The 24,832-nt window shown below is 46.9% G+C and overlaps 2 protein-coding genes across 2 annotated transcripts in view; one reads left to right on the top strand and one right to left on the bottom strand.

Moving 5' to 3' along the window:
• Nucleotides 1-915: 915 nt before the first annotated feature.
• ATG14 (autophagy related 14) lies at nucleotides 916-22,338 on the top strand. Its single transcript, XM_065840154.2, has 10 exons — nucleotides 916-1,154; nucleotides 6,880-6,942; nucleotides 7,076-7,118; nucleotides 7,536-7,617; nucleotides 12,379-12,616; nucleotides 13,001-13,230; nucleotides 13,685-13,802; nucleotides 14,921-15,011; nucleotides 15,122-15,207; nucleotides 19,686-22,338. The coding sequence occupies exons 1-10, from the start codon at nucleotides 937-939 to the stop codon at nucleotides 19,990-19,992; spliced, it is 1,476 nt and encodes a 491-aa protein (XP_065696226.1). The 5' UTR covers nucleotides 916-936; the 3' UTR covers nucleotides 19,993-22,338.
• The window catches only part of FBXO34 (F-box protein 34), a 43,863-nt gene continuing 41,315 nt past the window's right edge, over nucleotides 22,285-24,832 (bottom strand). The window contains exon 5 of the mRNA XM_065839898.2: nucleotides 22,285-24,809. The gene's annotated coding sequence lies outside the window, so the exon portion shown is untranslated. The remainder of the gene's footprint in view (nucleotides 24,810-24,832) is intronic.

Raw genomic sequence — 24,832 nt, 5'->3', positions numbered from 1 at the left:
TTAAGGCCATGACTGAGCCTAGTTCTGGGCTCCCCAGTTTAAGAACAAGGAATTACTGGAGAGAGTCCATGGGAGGGACACAAAGATGCTGAGGGGTCTGGAGCATCTTTCTGATGAGGAGACACTGAGAGTTGATAGGACAAGGGGTAATGTACCAACCTAGAACACAGGATGTTTCACTTAAATATGAGAAGAAACTTCTTCCTGGTGAGGGTGTCAGAGCCTGGCCCAGGCTGCCCAGGGAGGTTGTGGAGTCTCCTTCTGTGCAGCCATTCAAACCCGCCTGGACCCCTTCCTGTGGAACCTCAGCTGGGTGTTCCTGCTCCATGGGGGGATTGCACTGCATGAGCTTTCCAGGGCCCTTCCACTCCCTGACACTCTCATATTCTGTGAAGAAATTACTGGAGTGAGTCTATGGGAGGGACACAAAGATGCTGAGGGGTCTGGAGCATCTTTGTGATGAGGAGACACTGGGAAAGCTGGGGCTGTTCAGCTGGAGAAGAGAAGCTGAGAGGGATCTGATCAATATCTCAGGGTGGGTGTCAGAGGATGGACCAGACTCTGTTCAGTGGTGCCCAATGCCAGGGTGAGGGGCAATGGACGCAGACTGAAACACAGGAGGCTCCATCTGAACATGAGGAGAAACTTCTCTGCTGGGAGGTGCCAGAGCCTGGCCCAGGCTGCCCAGAGCGGGTGTGGAGGCTCCTTCTCTAAGACATTCAAACCCGTCTGGACCGACCTATGTGATCTGCTCTGTGACCCTGCGTGAGCAGCGGGGCTGGACTGGGGTACCTACAGAGGTCCCCTCCAGCCCACCCCCGGCTCTGTGAGGACACCGCTTCCCCTCCCGCCCCCTCCTTCCCGCCCTCCCACCGCTTCCCACAATGCCCGGCGCCAACACAAGTCCCACGTGACCGGCGGCGCGCGGAGCCCATCATGGCGTCTCCCAGCGGCTGCCGGCCCCAGCCCGGCGGGCAGGGCGGCGGGGCCGGGTCCGGACCGGCTGCTCTGCGGGGCGCCGAAGAGGACGCCGAAGGGCTGTACGTGGCGGTGGAGCGGTGCCCGCTTTGTAACACCACCCGCCGCCGCCTCACCTGCGCCAAGTGCGTCCAGAGCGGCGACTTCGTCTTCTTCGACGGCCGCGACTCCGAGAGGTACTGAGCGGCCCTGAGGGGACGGGGCGGGAGGGGAGGGAGCGGGACAGCCTCCCCCGGGCCTGCCCCGCCGCCGGAGGGGCCGCCCCGCCTCACCTCGCACCGCGGCTGTTAGCTGCCCCTCCCCCCACTCCCCCGAGGGGAGTGGGGGGACGATTTGTCCCCCTTGTTCCCCCTTGTCCCCCCTTCCCCGCCATTCAACCGCTGCCCCGGGCCGGGGGGTGGTAACCGGGGTTCTGAGGAACAGTGCTGGGGCTGCCTGAGGGGGTTCACCCTATACAGGCTGAGCAGGACCCACTGCACCTTTCTAATAATAACAATGCTAACAATAACCATACTAACACTAATAATAATATAACGCCCTGACTTAGGTGCAGCCATCAACCCGTGTTCGATGTGTTTGGTAGAAGCTCCAGACAGCTCAGGGCAAAAAGAGCCGTGCGGTGGGATGCTTGAAACGCGTTATCTGTTTTTCGGCAGCACACGTTGTGTTTTAAATCGTTAAATAAAATCAGGAAGGCGTGCAAGAAAACAGCACCTTTAAAAATCTTGTCTATATAAATAGTCCTAATCATAAGCCTCATTTTGGAATGACAAAAAATGCGCCACTTGAGTTAATCACGCTCCTTTTTGCGAAGCCCTCGCTCTGCGGGAGGGCGGCTGCATGAGCAATACGCCAATAAGCAAATATTCTCATTATGTGACTCAGATGCAGATCGTCCCCCCATAGCTGTGGTTCACAACGTGTCCATCCCAGATCCTAAAAAAACTATGCCCAGCACCGTCTCCGGAATAACTCTGATTTCTGGCTGACGCCGTGTTTGTGGTCCTTCGTTTGTAGCTTCGTTAGCAGCTGTTGAGAGTGATTTCTTGAACTATTTTGGGAAGGCGGTGAGCAGCGTGTGGTCCTCACACTAAAGGCTCTTTGCGTCTTTTTGCTGAACATGAGAACAGCCGAGGGGATGGAGGTGTCTTTATTCCATTAACATTAGTGGAATTGGGTAGAAAACGTCAGCCAGTGTGCATCAACCTGCAAAATTAAGACCTTAGTCTGCCGCTGGATGGGTTTTATTTGTTTTTTTACATGAAAGATTGTGGCATGGAACCACAAACTGTATTTAGTCTTTCTAAAATAGACGGAAAGCTTGTGTTTGTGTGAGACTGCTCAGGGTTATCCGCAACTTCCATGGGAAAATTTGGTTTGGAGTTCAGAACAAAAACCAACTATTTTTTGTCCTGCCCCTTATGTAACCTTAAGATTTTGGGTAAGCATCTAGCTTAATTATAGAAATTCAACTGTAGTCTTCGTTACAGTGGAACCACTGTTGTTCTGTGCTAACCAAGGCTTAAGGAATTTCTTTACCCACCAGCAAAATGAAACCATAAAGCAGCAGCTTTAGCCAAAGTACCATAAGCAACAGCTTGTTGGAAAAACAAAACGAAACACACAAAAACACAAAAAACCCAAACAAACAAAACACCCCCCACCCTTTTTATCTTCCTCATGTATTCTCATGTGAGACAAGATCAGCTTTTCAGTCTGCCAGCTTTTGCTGCACCCTCCTAAGATTTAACTGTCCTGTTTGTCTATGGCTAGAAGACATTCAGTATATTTATGCTGTGTTTTATGAATGCAGGATGTTTTTTTGCCTTTTTTGTCTTTTTTTTGTTGTTCCCATCTGCCTGGACATCATGGTCCCATCTGCATCTACAGCCTCCATTCAGAAACTTTCATTGAAAACAGCAACTTTGCGTTAATAAATTAAAGGAACAGCATAACATATATGAATAACACAATAACTTAAGCATGCTTGGTTGCAACAGGGGCAGAACCCCGTAAAGCTCGGGTTTCTTGTTCTTTTGAGGATAATGGAATCACTTATTTTATTTTAAACTGTACTTGAAATATTTTGTCCGCATTCTGTAACACTTAAAATGACGGATACAAAAGCGAGAAAGAGCCTGTGACTTCAGAGCTCGGTGTGTCTATGAATTTCTTGCGATGTGAGCGGAGAGAGAGGGAGCGACTTTTGCAACGGTGACCGCACAGCGTGGCGAAGTCATGCGGGGACAGGTGCAGTGAACCGGTGGGATTTCAGGCTGCATTTGCTGTCATCGTTATTTATTTGTTTGGTTTACGCCTTCTAGTAGTAGCTGGGTTAATTTTAGAGCGGCGAGGAGGCCGACGGGATCTCAACAAGGGCTTTTCTGTGCGACTCGGTTATGAGCGCGGTGCGAGTAATTGAGAATGTGGAAGCACATGGGGTCGCTTGAGCCTCGTGTTTGTCCTTTTGAAGTATGGCAGGTTGGGGAAAGGTATTGTTCTCTCGCTAAGTAAAGAAAGTGCGTTTTACTCCTTGTATCCAATGATGGTTTATTTTTAGAAATTCCTCATGATTTTTCCTAATAAGAAGTGAAATGATTTCATGTTCTAACAGTGAGATTTATTTCAGATTCCTTTTCATTGGACTACTTTGTGTGCTATCTTTTGTAATAGCTACAGTAAGATCGAAGTCGTTCATACGTCTGGCAAAAATCACACCCTGCATCTGTGAGGGGGAGAGACTGAGGAGCTGCTAAGATTAATTATTGAAGCGCAGCTACAATTAAGGATGAGTAATCCGGAAGTCCTTCCGTAAAATAATCACTGACATTCTTCTTTTCGTTAGTAATGTGTTGTATATCCGAAAGCTAAGCCGGCATCTTGGTGTTGGCTCCAACTCAGGGTCTCTTCGTCCTCCCAGGACTTTACTCCAGCCTGTCATACACATAAATTCACAGCGTGTATTTTACAAGCGACCCAAATTGCTTTGCTTTATACATCTGCAGATGGCAAAAGCCAAAGACAATATAATTGTGACGTCTAAGCCTGTCTGGCTTCTCTAAGCTGGGGGTTATGATTAGGAATGGTGACTTTTTGCAGCAATTATGTTTTATTATAGTGAATAGGTACAGTAATGGCTGCATCTGTTGCTGTCCTCAGCTCCTTCAGCATTAATCTATTCCTATAGATTCAGAAGTCCTCCTTTCTTGTTGCTTCTCTGTAATTATGAACATGTGGAAATAAGCCAGGTAACCATAGAAAATCTCAGCTTAACGTGCTAAGACTTGAGGAAAGAGAAACATTTAATGGATAATTTGAGATGTTGAGTTCTCTGCTTCTCTCAGTTTACATTTTATGGGAGTTCCTATAATAGTTCATCCAACACCTTGTTTCTTTGCCAAATTGGGAGGCTGTAGATATGTAGAGAAAAGTTAGTTATACTATGCAATGCAATTAAAATTAGGGCTATATAAAGAAATGGCAATGCTTGCTTAGGAGAAACCTGCTAAAGAAGTTTGTAGGAGCTGTTTGACACAGTTGCCGAAGCGCGTGGTGAGCGGTAACTTTTGCAGGGCTTTCCCAATTATTTCTGTCTTCCCTCCCCAGCAAGAACTTAATTTAAGTCTCAGATTCTTGACAGATCATTCAACTTTTCACCGATGCAACGGACGTGATTCGGGCAGCTGCGTTGAGTCAGACTCTGTGCCCATCAACCCGGCTTTGAAAACAAGGATTGCCAAAGCGCCGCAGCTCCCGCTCCCTGTGTCGGTGCCCGGCGGCGCGTTTCTGCGCCAGGTTATTTTTGGTTGCAGCCAAAGGTCAGGGCTACAGTAGGTGTGTGTGACCGTGGTAAACAGGAGCCTGGTACAAGGTGCTCTTTGCAATTTCCACGATGACTGGTGGGGTGAGGACGCGCAGGAAGAACGAACGGGCTCTGGTTGCGCCACATTCCTCCGGCTCACGCGTGGCCTCCGGCTTTTACACCAAGCACCTGCATTTGGTTTGTTTTGGAAGGAAAACAGATAGTTTTTGGTTGGCTACAAAGGCAGCAGCCGGTGGTTTTGTTGTTTTAATGCTAGTGTCATCTGGAAGGGTGATTACACACTTTCTGAACCCAGGGTTGGTGCCCAAGCTTTCAGATTGCAACAATTCAAGGGAAAAAAATGAGTTTTAAAGGTTTACCTGAAATCAAAACCACAGAGTTGAGCAGACAGAAAGAGGCCCAAGGTGCCATCCTGTCAAGCCTTACTTTATAATTTATTCTAAATAAAGCTTAGGTATCCCTGGAATAAAGTACTTGGTGGGTTTTACGCAAAATATTAGATTTCTTGTTAGGATGAAATTGTCGATTCTACATGATCCAGAGGGAAATTAGTGAATTGTTTCTCTGTACATGGACTTAACCCAAGACACGCTGTTGAGGCGGAGAGCGGGACGGTGCTGCAACATGGCAAGCACAGAGAAAGCTGGGAAACCATATGCTGCCAGAAGACAAAGCACATTTGCTATTTTTTTTGGTCTAAATCTCTTGGCTGTCTCTGCTGTTTGCTCTTTCTGTCAGCTTTGTCACTTCATGCTTCATTGTAATTTCTCCATGTGCGTTGTTCATACTTTCTTTAGATGTATTAATGTGTTGTGGAGCGTGGAGGGGAGCAGAACATGGTTGCTGCATGTTCAAAGGGTTGAAACACTGGTCAGTTCTTTGCAGTCCCCTTATCTGAGACATTGGGTGAAGCTGAACTCAAGCAGACACTTGAGTCGTGGACTTGTGAAAGCTGCAAGTGCCTCAGAAATAAAGAGAAGACAATGCAACTTACTGCTGTTACAAATATAAGGAAGATTTGGCTGTCACAGAATCCCAGAATGTCAGGGGTTGGAAGGGACCTGGAAAGCTCATCCAGTGCAATCCCCCCATGGAGCAGGAACACCCAGCTGAGGTTCCACAGGAAGGTGTCCAGGCGGGTTTGAATGGCTGCACAGAAGGAGACTCCACAACCTCCCTGGGGAGCCTGGGCCAGGCTCTGCCACCCTCACCATGGAGAAGTTTCTCAAATTTAAGTGGAACCTCTTGTGTTGCAGTTTGTACCCATTACCCCTTGTCCTGTCATTGGTTGTCACTGAGAAGAGCCTGGCTCCATCCTCCTGACACTCCCCCTTTCCATATTGATCCCCATGAATGAGTCCCCCCTCAGTCTCCTCTTCTCCAGCTCCAGAGCCCCAGCTCCCTCAGCCTTTCCTCACACGGGAGATGCTCCACTCCCTTCAGCATCTTGGTGGCTGCGCTGGACTCTCTCCAGCAGTTCCCTGTCCTTCTGGAACTGAGGGGCCACAACTGGACACAATATTAATGTAAATGGCTTGTAAAGTCCTGTAAAAGGCTTGAGAGAGTGCTGTCCTATTTGGACCCATTAATGAATAAAGTGTGAGACACACGATGGGAGAAAATACAGCGTGTAGTGTGTGCAAACCTGTGTTTCCCACCGCCAGAGTGGACCCAGCTCAGACCATCACAGCTTGTGAAATAACACAGTTCAGACTCACTGTGGTATCTGAGGTAGTACTTTAATTTCTCTAGTCACTGAAGGTTTTTAGATTACTATTTGTCTTTGTACACAAAATATTGATATTGCTAAGCTATGTCTTCTCAAAATAACAAGTAATTTGCTTACAAGTTCTGACAAGCTGATGTTTCCTCAGCTTAGAGGTTCTGTTGCAATTCCTGTGAGACAGATGCTCTAGAATTCCGCAAGAGTTTTATATGTTTAGCTGTTGCTTCCCAAGATTAAGACAGACAGTTGAGGTTTAGAGACTCCCACAAGCTCCGATCCCTTTATTGTTTTCAAACAACTTACAATGCCTTATTGTGCGAAATATCAATAAAGCCCATTTAATCTCTTCCAGGTTTTCAGACAAGAAAGAAAGGCTGATGCATCTTAAAACCAAACAGAGGGAATTCCAAAAACAGTAAGTTGTAGTTATTGCATGAAAATAAACCATAAGAACTCTTAGAAAAACACAAGTCTCTCTAATGCGCTGTTGTTGGAGGCAGATATAGTCCAGGTAGTCATTAAATTTTCAATCATGTTTTTTCTTCTAGTGTTTTGAAGGCCATGGAAGGGAAGGAGATAACAGATCAGCTGGTGAGTTGTTCATGTGCCCCATAGCTTTTAAACTCCCTGAATTCCTAGATCGTACAGTTTAAAATTAAAATCTACCTTGAGGGCGTTGTGTTGCTTTCCCAAAAAACCCCTTGTAAGCAAAACTGAAATAGGCTCTGCGAGCAGAGTGCTCCAAACCGTCAATATTTGTCATTTCTTCCTAGATATTTGCTCAATAACTTATTATACTGATTGACCTTATACTAAGCATTCAATTTTATGGTGGCGTTCTGCGCACAAAACGGCAAATGAAATATTTATTTGTTCGTCTGATGCAATTAAAAGCATCCCGCTACTTTTGCGCTAAAGCTGCTGGCTTTGTTGTTAATCATTAGTCAGGGTGCTTGAAGTCGTTTGTGCCCTAGAGCTGCTGAATGTTCTTTTTTTTGTGTTTTTCAGAGATGGAAAATAATGTCTTGCAAGATGAGGATTGAGCAGCTGAAACAGACCATTTGCAAAGAAAATGATGAAATGACAAGATGTGAGTAATGCCTGTGCTTTTGTGATGTGCAAAACTCTGTGCTTCGGAGTGAAAAATCAATCCATGCGAATTTGAGTGTTAGTTTAAAAAAACGGTGCGTTTCCAAAACCGTCGCTTCTTAAATCAGCTCGAAGGCAAATCGGTGAGTGGAGTTTAGCCTTTTTATGCTTGGGTTTTAATTAGTGAACAGTAGACGTTATTCAGCTGGATGGAAATGGTTTTGCAGCAGCTTTAAAACTGAATGCTTAACAGGCGATGACTCTGACTTTGTCCCTAGAGATGGCTTTATTCACTATAGCGTTTCTGATCGCTGCCTCTCAAAAAAGAGGAGCAAACAGCTCTGCAGCTGTTACAAATTTCATGTCACTGATGAATTTTAACCCTCACCTGTCTAGAAATTCTAAATTCCTACTTGAGCAAGACTGAAATATGGCACAGGCTGGGGAGTTGTTACCATTCAGCAGCTTCAGTTTTGCAACTCATTGAATATTTTATACACGAGAGATTTATAGGGTCGTTTCTCAGAAGAGAATATGCAGCACTCCTGACAACCTACATGCAAAGGAGAAATAGGGAGCATATTCAGAAGCATATTGATTAAGTCAGGAATGCTTTTATGGCTTGAAATTCAAGAGGAGCCACAGAAAGAGTGGAAGCACAGGGAATAGTTATAAAGGAATAGCCGCAAGCTTGCGGCGCTAACACCAAAAAGACTGAGATGTGAAATGATTTTCAATTAATAAGGAGGATGGATAGTAACAAATGTATAATAAGATAAAGATGAGAGAATATGCAAGCTAACAGGAAAGAGCAAATAACAGTGCAGAGAAGTCTGAAGCATTCAGCTCCTTCTTTGCTTCATCCTTGCACAAAGAAAATGTGATCAGCTGCTTAGCTAGATGAAATTTTACATCATGAGAGGACTGCAGACTAAGGAAGGAAGACAGCCAGCTAAATATTATGTTGATCGTAAGGCCTCGAAATCAAGATTCACCTTAGGGAACTTAAGGAAGAAGCTGAAGGAGTCTGTGGAGCACTTGAGAACACGTGAAGGAGAGAAGATGTCCCAGGAAACAGGGTGACAACAGCATCTTTTTTCCGAGGGTAGAGGAAGAACTGGTGACATAGTCATCCTATTATCTGCCTCTGACTGTCTTGTAGGTAGTTAGAAGGTAAAGAAATGAAAAACAGGTGTCGCTTTGTTAAGAAAAGGCCGTATCAAATCAACCTCTTGTCTGGGGGTCAAGTGGAGGATGAAGATGCAACACCCCAGACTGGCTCACGAGCAAGACAAGACATTTTCTCTGAGTGCAATAACCGTAAAGTTGACACCAAAGGCTGGAAAGGGGGTGATACTTGTCAAGCTGAGGAGGTGAGACAGGTGGAGCTCAGCAGGAACCAGCTCCGGGCCCAGTTTTGTTCAGTATTTTCCATAATGGCTTGTGTGGTAGAATAGAAGGTGAGATGGAGGAAGCCAAGGTGGACGATGATACAACTTCTGTGGAGAGCAGGATCAAATTCAAAATGGTAGAGATAAATTGACAATATCATCTGAAAAGAACAAAGTCAAGTGCATGACGTTTAGGAAAGAGACATAAATATAATCAAAACCCAAAGTGGGGGATGATGGTGAGATTGGACAGGAAAGGATGTGGGGATTTACAAATTAAATAAAAAATAATCAAGCTAATGCTGCTCCAGAAAGGTTCAGACCTTATTCTGGGTTTTACTTACATGAGCATTGTATTGAAGGTGGAAACAATTATTCTGCTGTTCCCAGTATTGTTGTTACCTCAGTGGAAATCTGGAGTCCGGTTTGAGCAACTTAAGAAAGGTACAATTCAACTGGACGAAGTCGGGAAGAGAATATTAGGAATAACACAGAAGGAATGGTTAAGAAATGCTTTGGTTTAGAGAAGAGGAAGGTAAAAGCTTTTCAGTAGGTAGAAGATTATTAGGAAGAAGATAATAAGTACTTTTTGTCTTTAGCCTGTGAAGAAAGAAGAGGAAATCAATGAGACTTGGGGGAACTTTGTCACCTTTTCTGCAAATGCAGCTCTGAAGGTGGCAAAATGTTAGGACCAACTGGGGAGTGAAGTTCTTCCACTTTCCTGCTCTTTTGTAAAGCGTATTATCTGCAACTTCTCTTATTCACACTCAACTTGATTAGATTTAACCTGTTAACTGACCTGTGGCCCAACCAAATTGTTGTTAGCTGAGTTACCTCAGAACTGCCCTTACAGATAGAGCCCAAATCAGCTTTTGCTGTGAGTGGCCAGTAGATCAGGAACTCGATTCACTCTTTCTCTTTTGGATGTGGCGTAGTTCATTTTTCTGAAATAAGAACGATGTCTAGAACATTGCTCTGCTGCTTTTGCAGTTGACTGGATAACTCAGTAATCGGTGCTTCTTAAAATAAGGTTTTAAAATGTGTGTGTTTGCCTTGTGTCTGTGGAAAACAATTCAAGGAGACAACCTTGCAAATGTCTGGCAGAGATCGGTGTGCCTGCGCTTGCATTTGTCAGGCGGTGCAGATGTGTGGGACATAATGGTGTCCTGAAATACTGCTGGGGACAAATTGTAATCACCTCATAAACCGGGTCATAAAGCAGAGGTGCTATGCCAAAAGAAAAGGACAGTTGTTTCTGCACCGGGGCTGCTGAAGAGGAAACGTGTGTGCAGTGTTCTCTGCTTCTCAAATAATTGCTGTTGGACCTGCAGAAAAGGGAGTTGACTCTGTGAAAATGGAGCCTTTCAAGTACAAGATGAATGTGAAAATGGAACAGATGGACATTTGACTCCTCCTCTCTCTCTTATTCTTCATGCAAAGGGAGAGTTTGGGGATATGAATTCAAGCATTAATTGATTTTTGTGTTGATGTTGCAGGGAATGCTTAAAGGAAACTGTATTACTGGCTGGCACATAAAGGTTCTTGGTAGCACTCAGATTAAAGCTGATTTTTCTGCAGTTACTCTAGGAGAGGGTCACTTATTTTATAAATATGACTGAAGTTCTTAGGGACATAGTTTAGAGGTGGACTTGACAATGCTAAGTTAACAGTTGGACTCAATGATCTTACAGGTATTTTCCAACCAAAACAGTTCTATGATTCTGTTATTAGTTCTGTTCTGCACAGGGAAGCTACTCTCAACTTCTTTAATCTGGGACTTTGCATCCCCCAGGTATCAGATCTTCCTTCCTACCAAACACATTGTGGATCGCAATGACTAGAAATAGAATCATAGAAATCACAGAATAATTTGGGTTGAAGGGACCTTCCCAGCTCCCCCAGTGCCCCCCCTGCCATGAGCAGGGACATCTTCACCAGCTCAGGTTGCTCAGAGCCCCGTCCAGCCTGGCCTGGGATGTCTCCAGGGATGGTTCAGCCACCACCTCTCTGGCCAACCTGGGCCAGGCTCTCACCACCCTCAGGGCAACAATTTCTTCCTCATGTCCAGCCTGAATCTCCCCTCTCTAGTTTAAAACCATGACCCCTTGTCCAATCGCAACAGGCCCTGCTAAGAAGCCTTATAAGTAATAATTCCTGCCGTTCAGGGAGAGCAGGGACCAGCTGAGGTCTGGGCAGCTCCAGCTCCGCAGGTCACACCAGGACTAGCAGGACAGTTTGTGCAGACCCACAGATGGGAATCAGTCTTGAGTCCCGTTCTTGGGACGAAGCCTTTTTGTGCACCCCTGTTGGGAATACTGACCATCTAAATGTGTTGTTTGAGGTAGCTAGAGCTGCTTAGAAGTTTTCTTGATTTTCAGTAGTATATAATGCAGCTTCTTTGAGTGTTCTTATTGTAGATCTGGTCTCATCTGTGTCTTGCAATCAAAATATATCAATGAAACAATGTCAGGGCTTAGCGCTTCCCTTCTGTCCAAGGGACAGTTGCCCCATGTCTTCATTACAAGAAAGCGATGCTGTCAGAGAACCTGACTAACACTGTCTTTTCAGCCATAAAAATGGAAAGCAAGGGACTCGTAAATGGGGGGCTCTCATTCACACTGAGCTCCGTTAAGTTTTAGACGTGTATTTGGAGAGTGCGTATAAGAAAGACAGAGATGGTTAACTCGCTCTCTTTAGCACCAAATGGCTGTGGGAGCATCACCACAGTCAATTATTTTAGAGGAGAATCAGCAGATGCTCCTGAAGGAGATTTTTCCAAGCCTCAGCGTGCCTGACACGTGGAGTAAAAATTCAGGCAGATGCAGCACTTCAGTAAATAAGCACATTTCTCTTTTTGTGCCTTGAAAGGGAGATTGTCAGCGTTCCTATGTGGTAACAAGGAGTCTGCACCATTGGGATCCAAGCGCTTTAAGAGCACATACATTGAGTGTGAAGCCCAAATAATATACACAGCAGCTGTGGTGCCAGAAATGGTGACTGAAGATGCTGTCTGGCCGCAAGCGATGTGTCTTTTTGGCCAGCACCGCGCAAATGTGTACAGTCAAGTTATTTCTGTTGTGCTGATTACCTCAGAAGTTTAATTAAACTATGAAATCTTGGCTTTTCTGCTCCAGATCCAAAAATAGCCGGGGAAGGCTTAATCCCAATTTCACTCTGTTTGGAGACCTTCAGAAAATACCAAAAACTTGTACCGCTTATCAGATGGAAAATGTTAAGAGTTTAGCAGGGTTTTGTGTTTTAAGCTGCTGTAGGTCTTGTTTTCTATAAAGATTAATAACGCTTTTCTCAAGCTTACTACAAGCGCCTGACAGCTCCTTTTCCAGGGCTAACATCTGCTGCTGTTTTCACAGACGCCGAGGGGCTTCTGAGAATTAAAGAGGAGAACCAGAAGCATTATCGCAGGGCTCAGCGGCATCAGGAGAAGAAAGAGAAGATCCAGAGGCATAACCGCAGGCTGGGAGACCTGGTGGAGAAAAAAACCTATGACTTGAAAACCCAGTATGAGCACCTGGCAAACCTTCGTCGGACGCATATCCTGGAGCTGACATCAGTCATATTTCCCATTGAAGAAGTAAAGACAAGCATGAGGTACAGGAGGCTTATCCCTTTGGACTTGTTTTGCTTTGCTTTAGACACCTAGAAGTGAGTCACGTAAGTCTAAGCCAGACGCTCTGGCTCCCTTAATATCTGTGGGGAGAAGATGTTTCCCAAAAACAAAGCGTCTGACCCAAAGATAGAGGTCCAGAGTAGAACAATCTGGAGGTGCTGGCATCTCCCCACTGAGAGATCTGAGGTGTGTGTCCAATGTTCAACTTTCTTCAAATAGATAATTAAAAACCTCAGAAGAAAGGAAACTAGTTTTGGGAACAGGGAGTTTTGCTCTCCATGAAATCTTTCCAAGTTATAATCTGTTCAAGATTATGTATTTTAAAACTTCTGTAAAAACACTTGGTTCCTCTTCGGGTGCTACAGAGATCCCGCAGACGTGTCTTCTGAGAGCGACAACGCCATGACCTCGAGCACTGTGAGCAAGCTCGCGGAGGCCAGGAGAACCACGTATCTCTCGGGGAGATGGGTGTGCGATGATCACAACGGGGACACCAGCATCGGTATCACAGGGCCTTGGATAACCCTTCCTAACAACGGAGATTATTCCGCGTATTACAACTGGGTGGAAGAGAAGAAGACAACGCAAGGGCCAGGTAAGGAGCAAGGTTGGATTAGATGTCTGGGTTACTCCTGAAGCCGCAGATCTTGCGGCCTTGGATGCCAACAGAAGATGCTGAGGAACAGCAGCCTGGTCCGTTTGTTCTCACCCAGACAAACCTGAGTCAGAAATAAACACCAGGACAGGGATTAGTCCACTGAAAATCCCTTTTTGCAGGAAACGCTCCCTGGGATACAGCGCAGTGTAATAGATAAAGTTAATTATTCACAGTTTTGACATGGTTCACATGCCGTCGTTTTAACAGGAATACCAAGAATTACTATTTTCTACCAACTTCTGACAGATTTCACTGTAAATGATTGCTGGATTCAGGCTGTTCTCAATACTTAGAAATGACATTTTCCAGAGTAGACTTGAGTAACGCATTAACACACCCACTGAGGCTTCATTTCAAACGAGACTTTTCATGATGTTTTTATTTCTTTCAGACATGGAACATAATAACCCTGCTTATACCATCAGTGCTGCTTTGTGCTATGCAACTCAGCTCGTTAACACTTTGTCTCTCATACTTGACGTAAATCTTCCCAAGAAGCTCTGCAACAGGCAAGTAAATGCAAGTCTCTGAGGAGGTGAATCAGTGACCAGTTTTGACTGATCTTAAATTGGTTTGGTTTTGGGAACAAAGTCATTACCTGGAACAGCTTTTGTGGTGGTGGTTGACGGCTCAGGGGTTTTTGTGTTGTTTAATTTTGGATAGAGGGCTTGTAGGATTTTAGCCCACAGTTTATAGTCCCTCCCTCCTTTTTTACCTCCTGAGAGTGTAGACCAACCATCACAGTTAAAAATAACAGCTTTCTAACTGACTTAAATCAGCATCTTCAAATTAGAAATGAAATATGACTGTCCATGAACAGCACTTTTCATTTTATGAGACCCTACTGTGCTTTACAAAATCCCAGCCCAATTCAGCAGCTCTTAGTCATCTTGAATAACTCCGCTACGTCAAGCGCTGTAGAACAAGTCCTTATAATATGGCTTGACAGCTGTGTAATTCTTTTTGGGATAAAACACCTATGCGGAACACACCTGGCTGCCAAACGTCTGGGAGTCTATTGCGCAAACCCCATTTGTGATGAAAAGCACTGTTAGATTTCTATCTTTATATGTCTGTGTGGAGCTGATGGGATCTGTACAGAAGTAGAACTGATGGAGCTTGGACCTGGTCAGTCTTCCAAAGTCTTAATTATATCATTGAGATTCTGTAAGTGTTTAAGATAGTGGCTGCCAAAGCAAGGGCACAACAGTTGTGTGGGGTCTCTGCGTTTTTTTATTACTATTATTTGGACGCTTGGTCTCTGCAGAAGGGAAAGGTTGGGAATGGGAAGCGATGCAAGATGTAAAATGAGAGCTGAAATAGGTTGGCTGCAGTGGATCTTTGAGTTTCCTACAGTTTACATCACTTGTGCTGCTGAAACCGGTGAGACTGGGGCAGGCAGCGCTGGTTGATGAAACGCTAACGGTCTTGCTAGGTGAAAAATTAATCTCATGAGCACTCTAAAAGTGGCTGTACAGTTTAAACAAGTTGGGATTTTTACTCTGGGATTTGTTAGGAAGCCAGGGCACGGAATGCTGATGTCTCCAGTAGGTGTATTTTCACAGCATTTTGCTTTCTTTATATATGTAGATATATATATATATACATGTGTTTGATGTTTCAACAGCGAGTTCTGTGGAGAGAATCTCAGCAGACACAGATTCATGCGGGCAGTGAAGAAGCTGAATGCGAATATCCTTCACCTTTGCTTCTCTCAGGTAAGGGGAATGCGCGTTGGGATTCTTTTGACAGCTTTTGAAGTATCAGCTGTGCCCGCAGGTTTCCTCCTGTAACTGGTGGTGTGTTTTTCTTACCTCCCCCTCGGCAGCACGTCAATTTAGACCTGTTGCACCCGCTGCATACGCTCAGGAACCTCATGTACCTGGTCAGCCCGGACACGGAGAACTTGGGCAGGTAAGAAAAGCGGCACCTCAGCTCCCCTGTGAGCCTTTTGAAGCTACACGTTTGCCTTGTTACTTATGAGGAAATCTCTTCTGCTATACCTATAGATGAAGCCTCAGCACACCAGGAGTCTGGGTATTTACAAGGAGAGGGCAGAAAAAGGTGGTCTTGAGTAGGAAATCAGATTTCAGAGATGTGTGGTGTGCTTCTAGTAGGCTCAGCTTTGTAGCTGATGATTCCAGGCAGTCTCACTCTGCTCCGAATACGACCCTACCAGCATCTTGCCAACATGTAAATACCTAAGAGAATCCAGCAATATCAACCCCAAAACGAATACTGGGTAAACCTTTCCCAAAATACTTCCAGTCAATGAACACCCCAGACCAAAGCAAACACTTCAAATACATTTAATTTATATGTAAATTAAGATTCAAGACAATTTTTCAGTTAACTTAAGACGTGATGAAAAGAACATCAGTTCCCGTGGGCTACATGCACCGGATTTAATAATTATATATATATATTTTTAACAATTTAAATATAAGAAAGCCCATGATATTGATTTCCTGTTGGGATAATCCAGTCACAAGTCACTTGTGTCTGAGGAAGTCTGCAATTATTTGTTTAATCTGACTAGTGCTTTATTGCCCCTTAAACACAGTAATGTGCTGAAACCTACTTTTCCACTTTGTTCTCATGTACAGATGTAGTTTTATTTAAAAATACAGGACTCGTGTACGCGTCTCTAACCACTTCCCTTCTGTTCTTTGGGTACATCCCTACTGATTCAACCCAAAGATACAGGGAACCAAATCTTTGTAACAAAGCTCAGTTTGGGAAAAATATGATCTGCTTTTGCTGCTTCTCTGCAAACCAGGAGAGTGCAGGCAATACCAGAGAGTGAAGAGCCGTGTCCTGGAAAGCAGCTGCTGTAAAGGTGCCACAGTGGGTCTTGTGTCTCTGGGCAAACGTTACGGAGCTTCAAATGCATCAGTTGGGTCCATGTAGTAAAAGAAGAGGTTACAGGAAAGAGTCAGAGAAGATTCAGTCTGTATGAAACAGTCTCAGCTCACTAGAGGTGAGATTGAGAGATGACTTGGTTTCCACACTTTCACGGGGAGAAAATACAGGCTATTGAATGGCTTTACAGACACCATTGGAAGTGAAGAGTCTGAGCTAGGTTGAAATGAGGCATGTGTGTTTAACACAGAGATTAATTACACGCAAGAATGAAAGGGGGGATTCTCTGTTTCCTTATGCTGTCAAGGCCGGATGCGTTTCTGGAATGGATGTTTTCATCAGGCAGAGGTTCCTGAGCTCGGGACAGGGGGGAACGTCTGGAATGTAATCATAGAATCACAGAATGGTTTGGGTTGAAGGGACCTTCCCAGCTCCCCCAGTGCCACCCCTGCCATGAGCAGGGACATCTTCACCAGCTCAGGTTGCTCAGAGCCCCGTCCAGCCTGGCCTGGGATGTCTCCAGGGATGGTTCAGCCACCACCTCTCTGGCCAACCTGGGCCAGGCTCTCACCACACTCAGGGACAACAATTCCTTCCTCATGTCCAGCCTGAATCTCCCTCCTTTAGTTTAAAACCATCACCCCTTGTCCTATCACAAAAGGCTCTGCTCAAAAGTCTGTCCCCATCTTTCTTATCAGCCCCTTTTAAGCACAGAAAGGCCACAATAAGGTCTCCCCGGAGCTTCTCTTCTCCAGCTGAACCCCCCAGCTCTCTCAGCCTGTCCTCCCAGCAGAGCTGTTCCAGCCTTGGATCATTCCTGTGGCTCCTCTGGCCCCTCTCCAGCAGGTCCATGTGTGTCCTGTGCTGAGGACCCAGAGCTGGACCAGCACTGCAGGGGGTTCTCACCAGAGCGGGGCAGAGGGGCAGAATCACCTCCCTCCACCTCCTGCCTGTGGGGCTGGGGACACAGCCCAAGATACAATTGGTTTCTGGGCTGCAAGCACATGTTGCCAGCTCATGTCCAGCCTTTCAATCCCCAGCACCCCCAGGTCCTTCTGGGGTCTGCTCTCCATCTGTTCGTCCCTGACTTGGACTGATACTGAGGGTTGCCCTGACCCAGGTGCAGGACCTTGTACTTGGCATTGTTGAACCTCATGAGGTTCGCATGGGCCCACTTCTTCAGCTTGTCCAGGTCCCTCTGCAGGACATCTTGTCTCTCAGGTGTGTCAACTGCACCACTCAGCTCTTTTTCTAATGGCCTTTGTTATAGGGCAGGTCACTCTGGATGATGTAATGATCCCTTCTGGCCTTAAACCCGATGACTCTCCTCTCAGGTTGCCTTGTTAAGCAGAACGCTTTGCCAGAAGGCAGTGCTCCCATTCCTTTCTGCATTATGAAAGAGGAGTGTTTACCTTTAATTTCTCAGCTGTCTGCAGGGTTTGCAGCAACCAGCTCTCTTTATTTTCCTTTAGACATCTAGGCCTAGAATTGCCTGTATAAGCTACTGTTTTCAGATAGATATAATTTTACCAAGCTTTAATTGCTGTGCAGAGTCCTCCGTGTTTCACCACCTCCGTGAAAACCTCACACAGGGTCACCAGCCTCTGAAACCACCTGCTTTGGCTCAGTAAGGATATTTCGGATTCTGGTTGCCCGTACTTGAGTGCAAAGCAGCGGGATGGGGCAGATGCAATTGCTTCTCCCACCAGGCAGTGGCAGCAGGTAACACAGAGTCACAGCACCGGTGGGTTTGGCCAGAACCTCTGGAGATCCAGCCCATCGCCCCACTCTAAGCAGAACTCACTGGAGGATGTTGACAGACAGGGGACAGATGTTTTAGCAGGGCCTGTTGCGATAGGACAAGGGGTGATGGTTTTAAACTAAAGGAGGGAGATTCAGGCTGGACATGAGGAAGAAATTGTTGCCCTGAGGGTGGTGAGAGCCTGTCCCAGGTTAGCCAGAGAGGTGGTGGATGAACCATCCCTGGAGACATCCCAGGCCAGGCTGGACGGGGCTCTGAGGAACCTGAGCTGGTGAAGATGTCCCTGCTCATGGCAGGGGTGGCACTGGGGGAGCTTTGAAGGTCCCTTCAACCCAAACCATTCTGTGATTCTATGATTGTAAGTTACTCAGGACTGTGGCCATCAGGATTTTTAATATCTCCAGTTATGGCAACCTCACAGCCTCTCTGGGCAACCTCGTCCAGTGTTTGACCAGCCTCATAGTAAAGAAGTTGTTGAGATGGTGCTCAGGGTGCGTTGCTGTGGGCAGTATCTCCAGTGAGTTGTGCCAGCCCGGTTCTAAGCTGTAAACTCACCCTTCCCCGGGCTGTCAGAGCCGCAGCATCTTGGCCTGGCCAGGGCTGGTGTTAAAAATAAAAGCTGTTCCACATCAAGCTGAGATTTCCACCAGTGGAGCTGTGAGATATAACCGAAAGTGGGCTTTTTTGCCTCTGCATGTTTCGCCATCCACCGCGAAAGCAGAACAGCTTTTGGGCCATTCCTGCTCCGCGGATCGGAAGCAACTGTCGTTTCCTTGGCCACACGTTTTTGTTTCACCATTGTCAGTTACCTCTGTAGCCAGTGAGTTTTCTCTCTTGTTGACTGATAAACACAGAGGTGCTTTAAATTCTCTGCTGGATGCAGGACAGAGCAGGGTGCTTTGCTGTGTCTGGGGCTCATACCGGCCATGGGACCTGGTAATTGGACTAGAAGATCTTTTGGGGTTCCTTCCAATCCCAGAATGTCAGGGATTGGAAGGGACCTGTAAAGCTCATCCAGTGCAATCCCCCCTGGAGCAGGAACACCCAGCTGAGGTTCCACAGGAAGGTGTCCAGGCGGGTTTGAATGGCTGCACAGAAGGAGACTCCACAACCTCCCTGGGCAGCCTGGGCCAGGCTCTGCCACCCTCACCGGGAACAAGTTTCTTCTCAAATTTAAGATGAACCTCTTGTGTTCCAGTTTGAACCCATTACCCCTTGTCCTACCATTGGTTGTCACCGAGAAGAGCCTGGCTCCATCCTCCTGACACTCACCCTTTCCATACTGATCCCCAGGAATGAGTCCCCCCTCAGTCTCCTCTTCTCCAGCTCCAGAGCCCCAGCTCCCTCAGCCTTTCCTCACACGGGAGATGCTCCACTCCCTTCAGCATCTTGGTGGCTGCGCTGGACTCTCTCCAGCAGTTCCCTGTCCTTCTGGAACTGAGGGGCCACAACTGGACACAAGATTCCAGGTGTGGTCTCCCCAGGACAGAGCAGAGGGGCAGGAGAACCTCTCTGACCTACTGACCACCCCCTTCTAACCCACCCCAGGTACCATTGGCCTTCCTGGCCACAAGAGCCCAGTGCTGGCTCATGGTCACCCTGCTGTCCCCAGGACCCCCAGGTCCCTTTCCCCCACGCTGTTCTCTAATAGGTCGTTGCCCAACTTGTACTGGAACCTGGGGTTGTTCCTGCCTGACTCTACACTTGCCCTAGCATGCAGTGACTCTGTGACAGTCCCACACTGACCCCGTTGTGTCCACATTCACAGGTCCGGCCCTTTTGAAATCAGCGCCGACCTCGAAGACTCCATGGAATTCGTGGACCCCAGCGCCACCGGCGAGACGGATGAGAGCGGCGACGAGCGCGTCAGCGACGAAGAGACGGACCTGGGGACGGACTGGGAGAACCTGCCGAGCCCCAGGTTCTGCGACATCCCCTCCCAGCAGGCAGAGATGCTGCAGAGCCAGAGCACACAGGCGTCCCAGCCCATCGCCAGCAGCAGCGCCGGGGGAATGATCTCGTCCGCTGCCGCCTCCGTCACCTCCTGGCTCAAGGCGTACACGGGGCATCGCTAACCAGCGAGGGAGAAGGCTCGGAGGAGCCGATGCTATAGTACAAACCTTACATATTCAGTTTAAGTAGTGCCTGGAACAAAGAAAAGGTCAGACTTTCATTTTGTAAACCAGAAAAAAAACCACCAACAACCCCAAACGTTTTTATTTAACCAAGATGACTGTGATGGTACCGTTTTTGTAAATTAGCTAGCTCCGTGCTCCTGACGGGTTCTGCCATGGCACTTTGCGTCCTGGTTCTGTCTGCGTTATGACCGAGGAAAAAGGACCTGGCAGCCTCCAGCTCTGCTTTCTGAAGAAGAAGCAGCTTTTGGAGGGTTAGGATCGGGATGAGGGCCGCTCGCCGTGCAGCCCGGACAGCCGCGCAAACGCAGCTCACGTTTTCTTAACTCCTTCCAGGGTTTTCATCTGTGTGTGTTTTAAAGCCGTCTCGCATCACGCAAAAATGCGTTCTTTCTAAATTTTTTTCATTCAGGACATGAGAATGATGCGTTTTTAACATCTTTTCTAATCTCCGTTGCCATATTTTTAATACAAAGAATCAGCATGGACGGGAATTCTCACAGCGAATTGCTCTTACTTTAGATTTGGTTGTGAATGAGTGTTGCTGTAGAAAAGTGGCTTGTTTGATGCTGTTTCCACCGGTCGGTAGTCTGGAAGCTCCGTGTTGTGCTGTCCGAAGCACGCAGGCTCTTTACTCTTAATATCACACACCAAAGAAACACTGGACATTCTCTTGCTAGACCCACATTTGACACCGATACAGGATTGCGTTGTTGCAATAATATTGATCAGTTACGCCACCACGTTGCCACTTTTTTAATACTAGAAAAACCTCATTTCATGCTTTTTTTAGTGAAGTCGCGCGTTCTCCACACTACGTGTATTTTAAACCCGGTTTTATTTTGTGTTTCTGGTGGGGTTTATGTTGTTCTTTCGTTTAGTGAATGCCAACAAGTCGGTTTCATTTCGCTGCAGCTCCATTTTGGCCTGGGGGATGGAAATCTATGGTCAGTAGTTTCTTGTTTTAAAACCAAAGATCCTTAATTCCACACATTGTTCGATGGAGACACCCTCGGTTCTACCGTTCTCTTGGTCTAAGGCAGGGCTGTCAAACTCCTTTTCACCAGGGGCCACATCCATCTCTTGGTTACCTTCAGAGGGCCAAATGTCATCTTAGGACCGGGTAAATGTAGAAGTGGTTACGTTTATACAGACCCAAAATTACATTCAGCCCTTTGAAGGCAACCAAGAGGCTGGTGTGGTCCCCAGTGAAAATGGCTTTGCCACAGGGTGTTTCAAATAGATGAACCCAATTTGAAATCACTGCCTTTTGAAACTGGGTCCAACTTTTCGAAACACCCTGTAAATCCAGCAGTTGGGTTTAAGGGATCAGCCAAGAGTCCCTTGACTATGGTGATGGGCTGGGAGGGTTTAGTCTCTGCTCAGTTCACTGCATTTTACTCACAGCTGTTGGACCCTTTGCAATTCTAAGCAACCAGCACACACCAGTGCTACATACTGGGTATACTGGGCTCTTAGCATTGCACAGCTCCTTCTGCTTCCCCATTAATTTTGCACTGGACCCCACCATATAAACATCTTCCTTTTCTTTTTTAATACACGTTTCAGTCACTCTTGCATTGCTGCCTTTGTGCTACTTTGAACCCCTAAAGCTCAGGCTGTGATGCTGCTTTGTGCATTGTCATTTAGGGGTAAAACAAAACCCAACAACCACACCACCATCACAAAAACCTTTTTAAAGCCATATACTTCATAACCATGTCCTCCAAATGATTTCTTTGCAACCAGGTCACATTCTGAAAGTGCACAAGGGCACTGCGAGGGGGTTAAGGCGCATCGGGTCGGTCTTTTCACGCCATGTTTTTTGTACAGAACACGGATCGTGGTTTGTTTGTTTCTTTTCAAAGTGTTTTGCACATGTGTAGCTGAGGAAGAACCGTGTGTGTGTCCAAACCTTGAGTGCAATGCCAGGATTAGTTTTCCACGTTTGTTTTGGGGGCGGGGGAGGGAATATCTGTAATTATAGATATTTGATGACAGCCAGCCGAGGGTTTTACAAAACACTTTGCGTAGCATGAATGCGGGAATTTCAGTTTAGGCCTCGGCTTTTGTGCCTGATGGGCGATCCGGGGTGGCCGATCGGAGCTGCCGAGGAAGAGCCCCAAAATCTGGGACCTCAATGGGATGGGACACCCGGGGTCGCTCGTCACCCGCAAAATCTCAGCGCCTCTCTCTGCAACTTCCGAACTAGATGTAACTAAACACAAATGGTTTTGTTTTTCTAAATTTTATTGTATTATTGCAATAAATCTTTAACAGTATATATATATTTTTTAAGTTGTATAATCGTTACTTCTGTGTGGTTTGTTTTTATCCGTGCTGGGCAAGTCCATAAGAACTTCCAGCCTTCAACGCATCGCAGGGACCAGAGGTGCTGCAGTGCAATCGTACAGCGGTGGAATAAGCAATACCCCTCCTATAACAATACTCTTACATCAAATAACTGCATCTCTGTTGGATCGGGGAGAGGAGTCCTGCAAAACACCCGCACACGTATGTACATGGAAACAGGTAAATCCCTCCCGGCTTGGCGCTGCTCCCCTGCCCGGTGACGTTTGCTTCGCCAGGTGCTGAGCCTGAATTATTTCTGCGCGCAAGGTCGTTTCGGGAGGACACGAGGTAATTATTGAAGTGAGGTGTTGCGTGTCTGAGCAACAGGGATGGGAAAGGGCAAGATTTGTCACTGAGCTCTGTCCTGGGTCACTGAATGATGGAGGGGAAGCTGGAGATGTCCCCGCTCATGGCAGGGGTTGGACTACATGAGCTTTGAAGGTCCCTTTGACCCAAACCGTGCTGATTCTACGAAATAACCCACCCCAGTTGATTTTTTGGGACGGGGAGCACTGATACCCCGCAATTCCAGCCTGTTGCACGCTCCAGAGCAGCAGCTCCTGGCATTCACAGTCATGCACAAAGCCAGGCCTGGCCCTGAGCTCAGCTTATGCCTCCAGGTCACTTAAGCGGTGCCAGTGGCAGGGGAGCAGCCCCATGATGCACAAGTCCTGTCCCTGCTCCAGCGTTGCTTGGACCAGCCCAACATCTCCAGCTGAGGCTCACAGGGACATGGTTTAGTCCTGGATTTAGGTTATGGCTGGACTTGAGCTTAAGGGTCTCTTCCAACCAAAATGATTCCAACAGGCTGGGGAGGACAAACTGCCCCGAGGAGGCTTCAGCACCGTTCCCACCTTGCGAGAAGTGGGACCTCAGACAGACATTGGAGGCATCGGCGCAGTTTGGTGTGAAACAACGGTTCTGGGGCCAGAAAGTGAATTGGGGCCGACGGTGGGGAAGGGAACCCCGATAGAGCATCGCGGAACCTCCTTCCAGGGAATGGAGACACCGCGAAGGGGAAAAGCTGCTCTAGAACAGGCAGGATGGATGGATGGTGGCTGTTCCAGTGGTGTCCGTGCCAGGAGACACCAGAGCACGAGGAAAAGTGGCCTTACAAAATACAACGTTATCACTACTTCAGGCAGCACAGTCCAGCACGCAGCACCATCTTTAGTTCTGAACACTGAGTTTTGTCAGTCCAACACTGGATTTTTCAATTGCCTCACGAACAAATAAGTCCATCAGGCTTTGGGTTCTCCCTGAACTGAAACAGAAATCTGCACTTTACTACTTTATAGGGAAAAAAAACCCAAAAACCAGGCTTGCAGCTCAGCATGGTTACTGTGGATGCAGACGTTCGTTCTGTAAAACAACTGTTAACAACAACGCTGTGCAATGGGGGTGGTTCCGGCCAACAGCGTTAATAACTGATGGATAAAACAGCCCACGGTCCACAGCAGCTTGAGGGGAGGGTGGGGATGGGGCTGAGAGCAAATTATCCTCCCTATTCAACTGCTCCAAGGAGCAAAACAGCCCAATGCACTTATTTTATTCTCATTTTTTCCTCTTGTTCAACAAAGGTGACCAAAATCTCACACCCTGTTCTGCAAAAAAATGACCTCACAGGCCCCTTATCTAGTTACCAAATATTTTCCTCTGCTGCTTCTATTTCAGCCTTGCAGGGACTTTCCTCGCTGTCCGCCCGCGGGTTATCTCAAGGTTTCCAGTCCTGGGTGCGGGGCAGGAAAGCGGCTTCTTCCCCCTCTTCCTTAACTGCAATTAAGCTGGATGCTGATGGTTTTTCACAAGACAACGTCATCCAGAAAGTTGTTTTGCTTCTTGATCGCACCTTGGGAGAAGCCTGCGCCCCATTAGAGAGCAAAATCACAAATTACCGAGGGGTCCTGCTCTTCCTCTTCGCAGCTGATTCCCATTTTTAATGTCATTCCTGCTGCTCACCATCATATATATTTAGCATCCCTTTTAAATCTACTGTGAACACCCCAAACTTACCAAGCGCAGCTTCAGGTTGTAACTGCTCGGTTTTATTTGTTAATGGAGAGAAAAGAAGTCCTTCTGGAATCAGGTTGCTGCAAAGAATCAAAGCTTCCTTGTGCTCCGATTTCATCTCCTCCAGCCCAAGGAGGACACCAGGAGCCCGGCCTTGCTCTGAGAAGGGGTAGGGAAACAGCCACAGACAAATTTGGGGGAGAGGAGGGACTTGGAGAACACAAAGGCACAAGTGCTGCTCCGCTTGGCTCGTGGGGACTCACCAAAGAGCTGCAAAGGTTCTTCTTGCAAGGGGAAAGTTCCATATAGAGCGGACAGCAAAGCTCCCAGCGCATCCCCAAGGCAACTCCAATTCCATCCTGCACCAGTCGAGCAAATCCCAGTTCATCCCAGTCCTGCACCTCACACCAAGAGAAAG

Source organism: Patagioenas fasciata, chromosome 5, assembly GCF_037038585.1.
Source record: "Patagioenas fasciata isolate bPatFas1 chromosome 5, bPatFas1.hap1, whole genome shotgun sequence".
In the NCBI taxonomy this organism is placed as follows: domain Eukaryota; kingdom Metazoa; phylum Chordata; class Aves; order Columbiformes; family Columbidae; genus Patagioenas; species Patagioenas fasciata.
Note: the sequence above shows the minus strand (reverse complement) of the source record. Positions and strands in the feature narration are given on the sequence as shown.

Bases quoted from the DNA above. Each gene is read 5' to 3' on its own strand.
- ATG14 (XM_065840154.2), top strand. From the start codon at position 937: ATGGCGTCTCCCAGCGGCTGCCGGCCCCAGCCCGGCGGGCAGGGCGGC. The intron at 7,119-7,535 runs GTGAGTTGTTCA...TGTGTTTTTCAG, and splicing joins AGGAGATAACAGATCAGCTG to AGATGGAAAATAATGTCTTG. The intron at 12,617-13,000 runs GTACAGGAGGCT...CGGGTGCTACAG, and splicing joins GAAGTAAAGACAAGCATGAG to AGATCCCGCAGACGTGTCTT.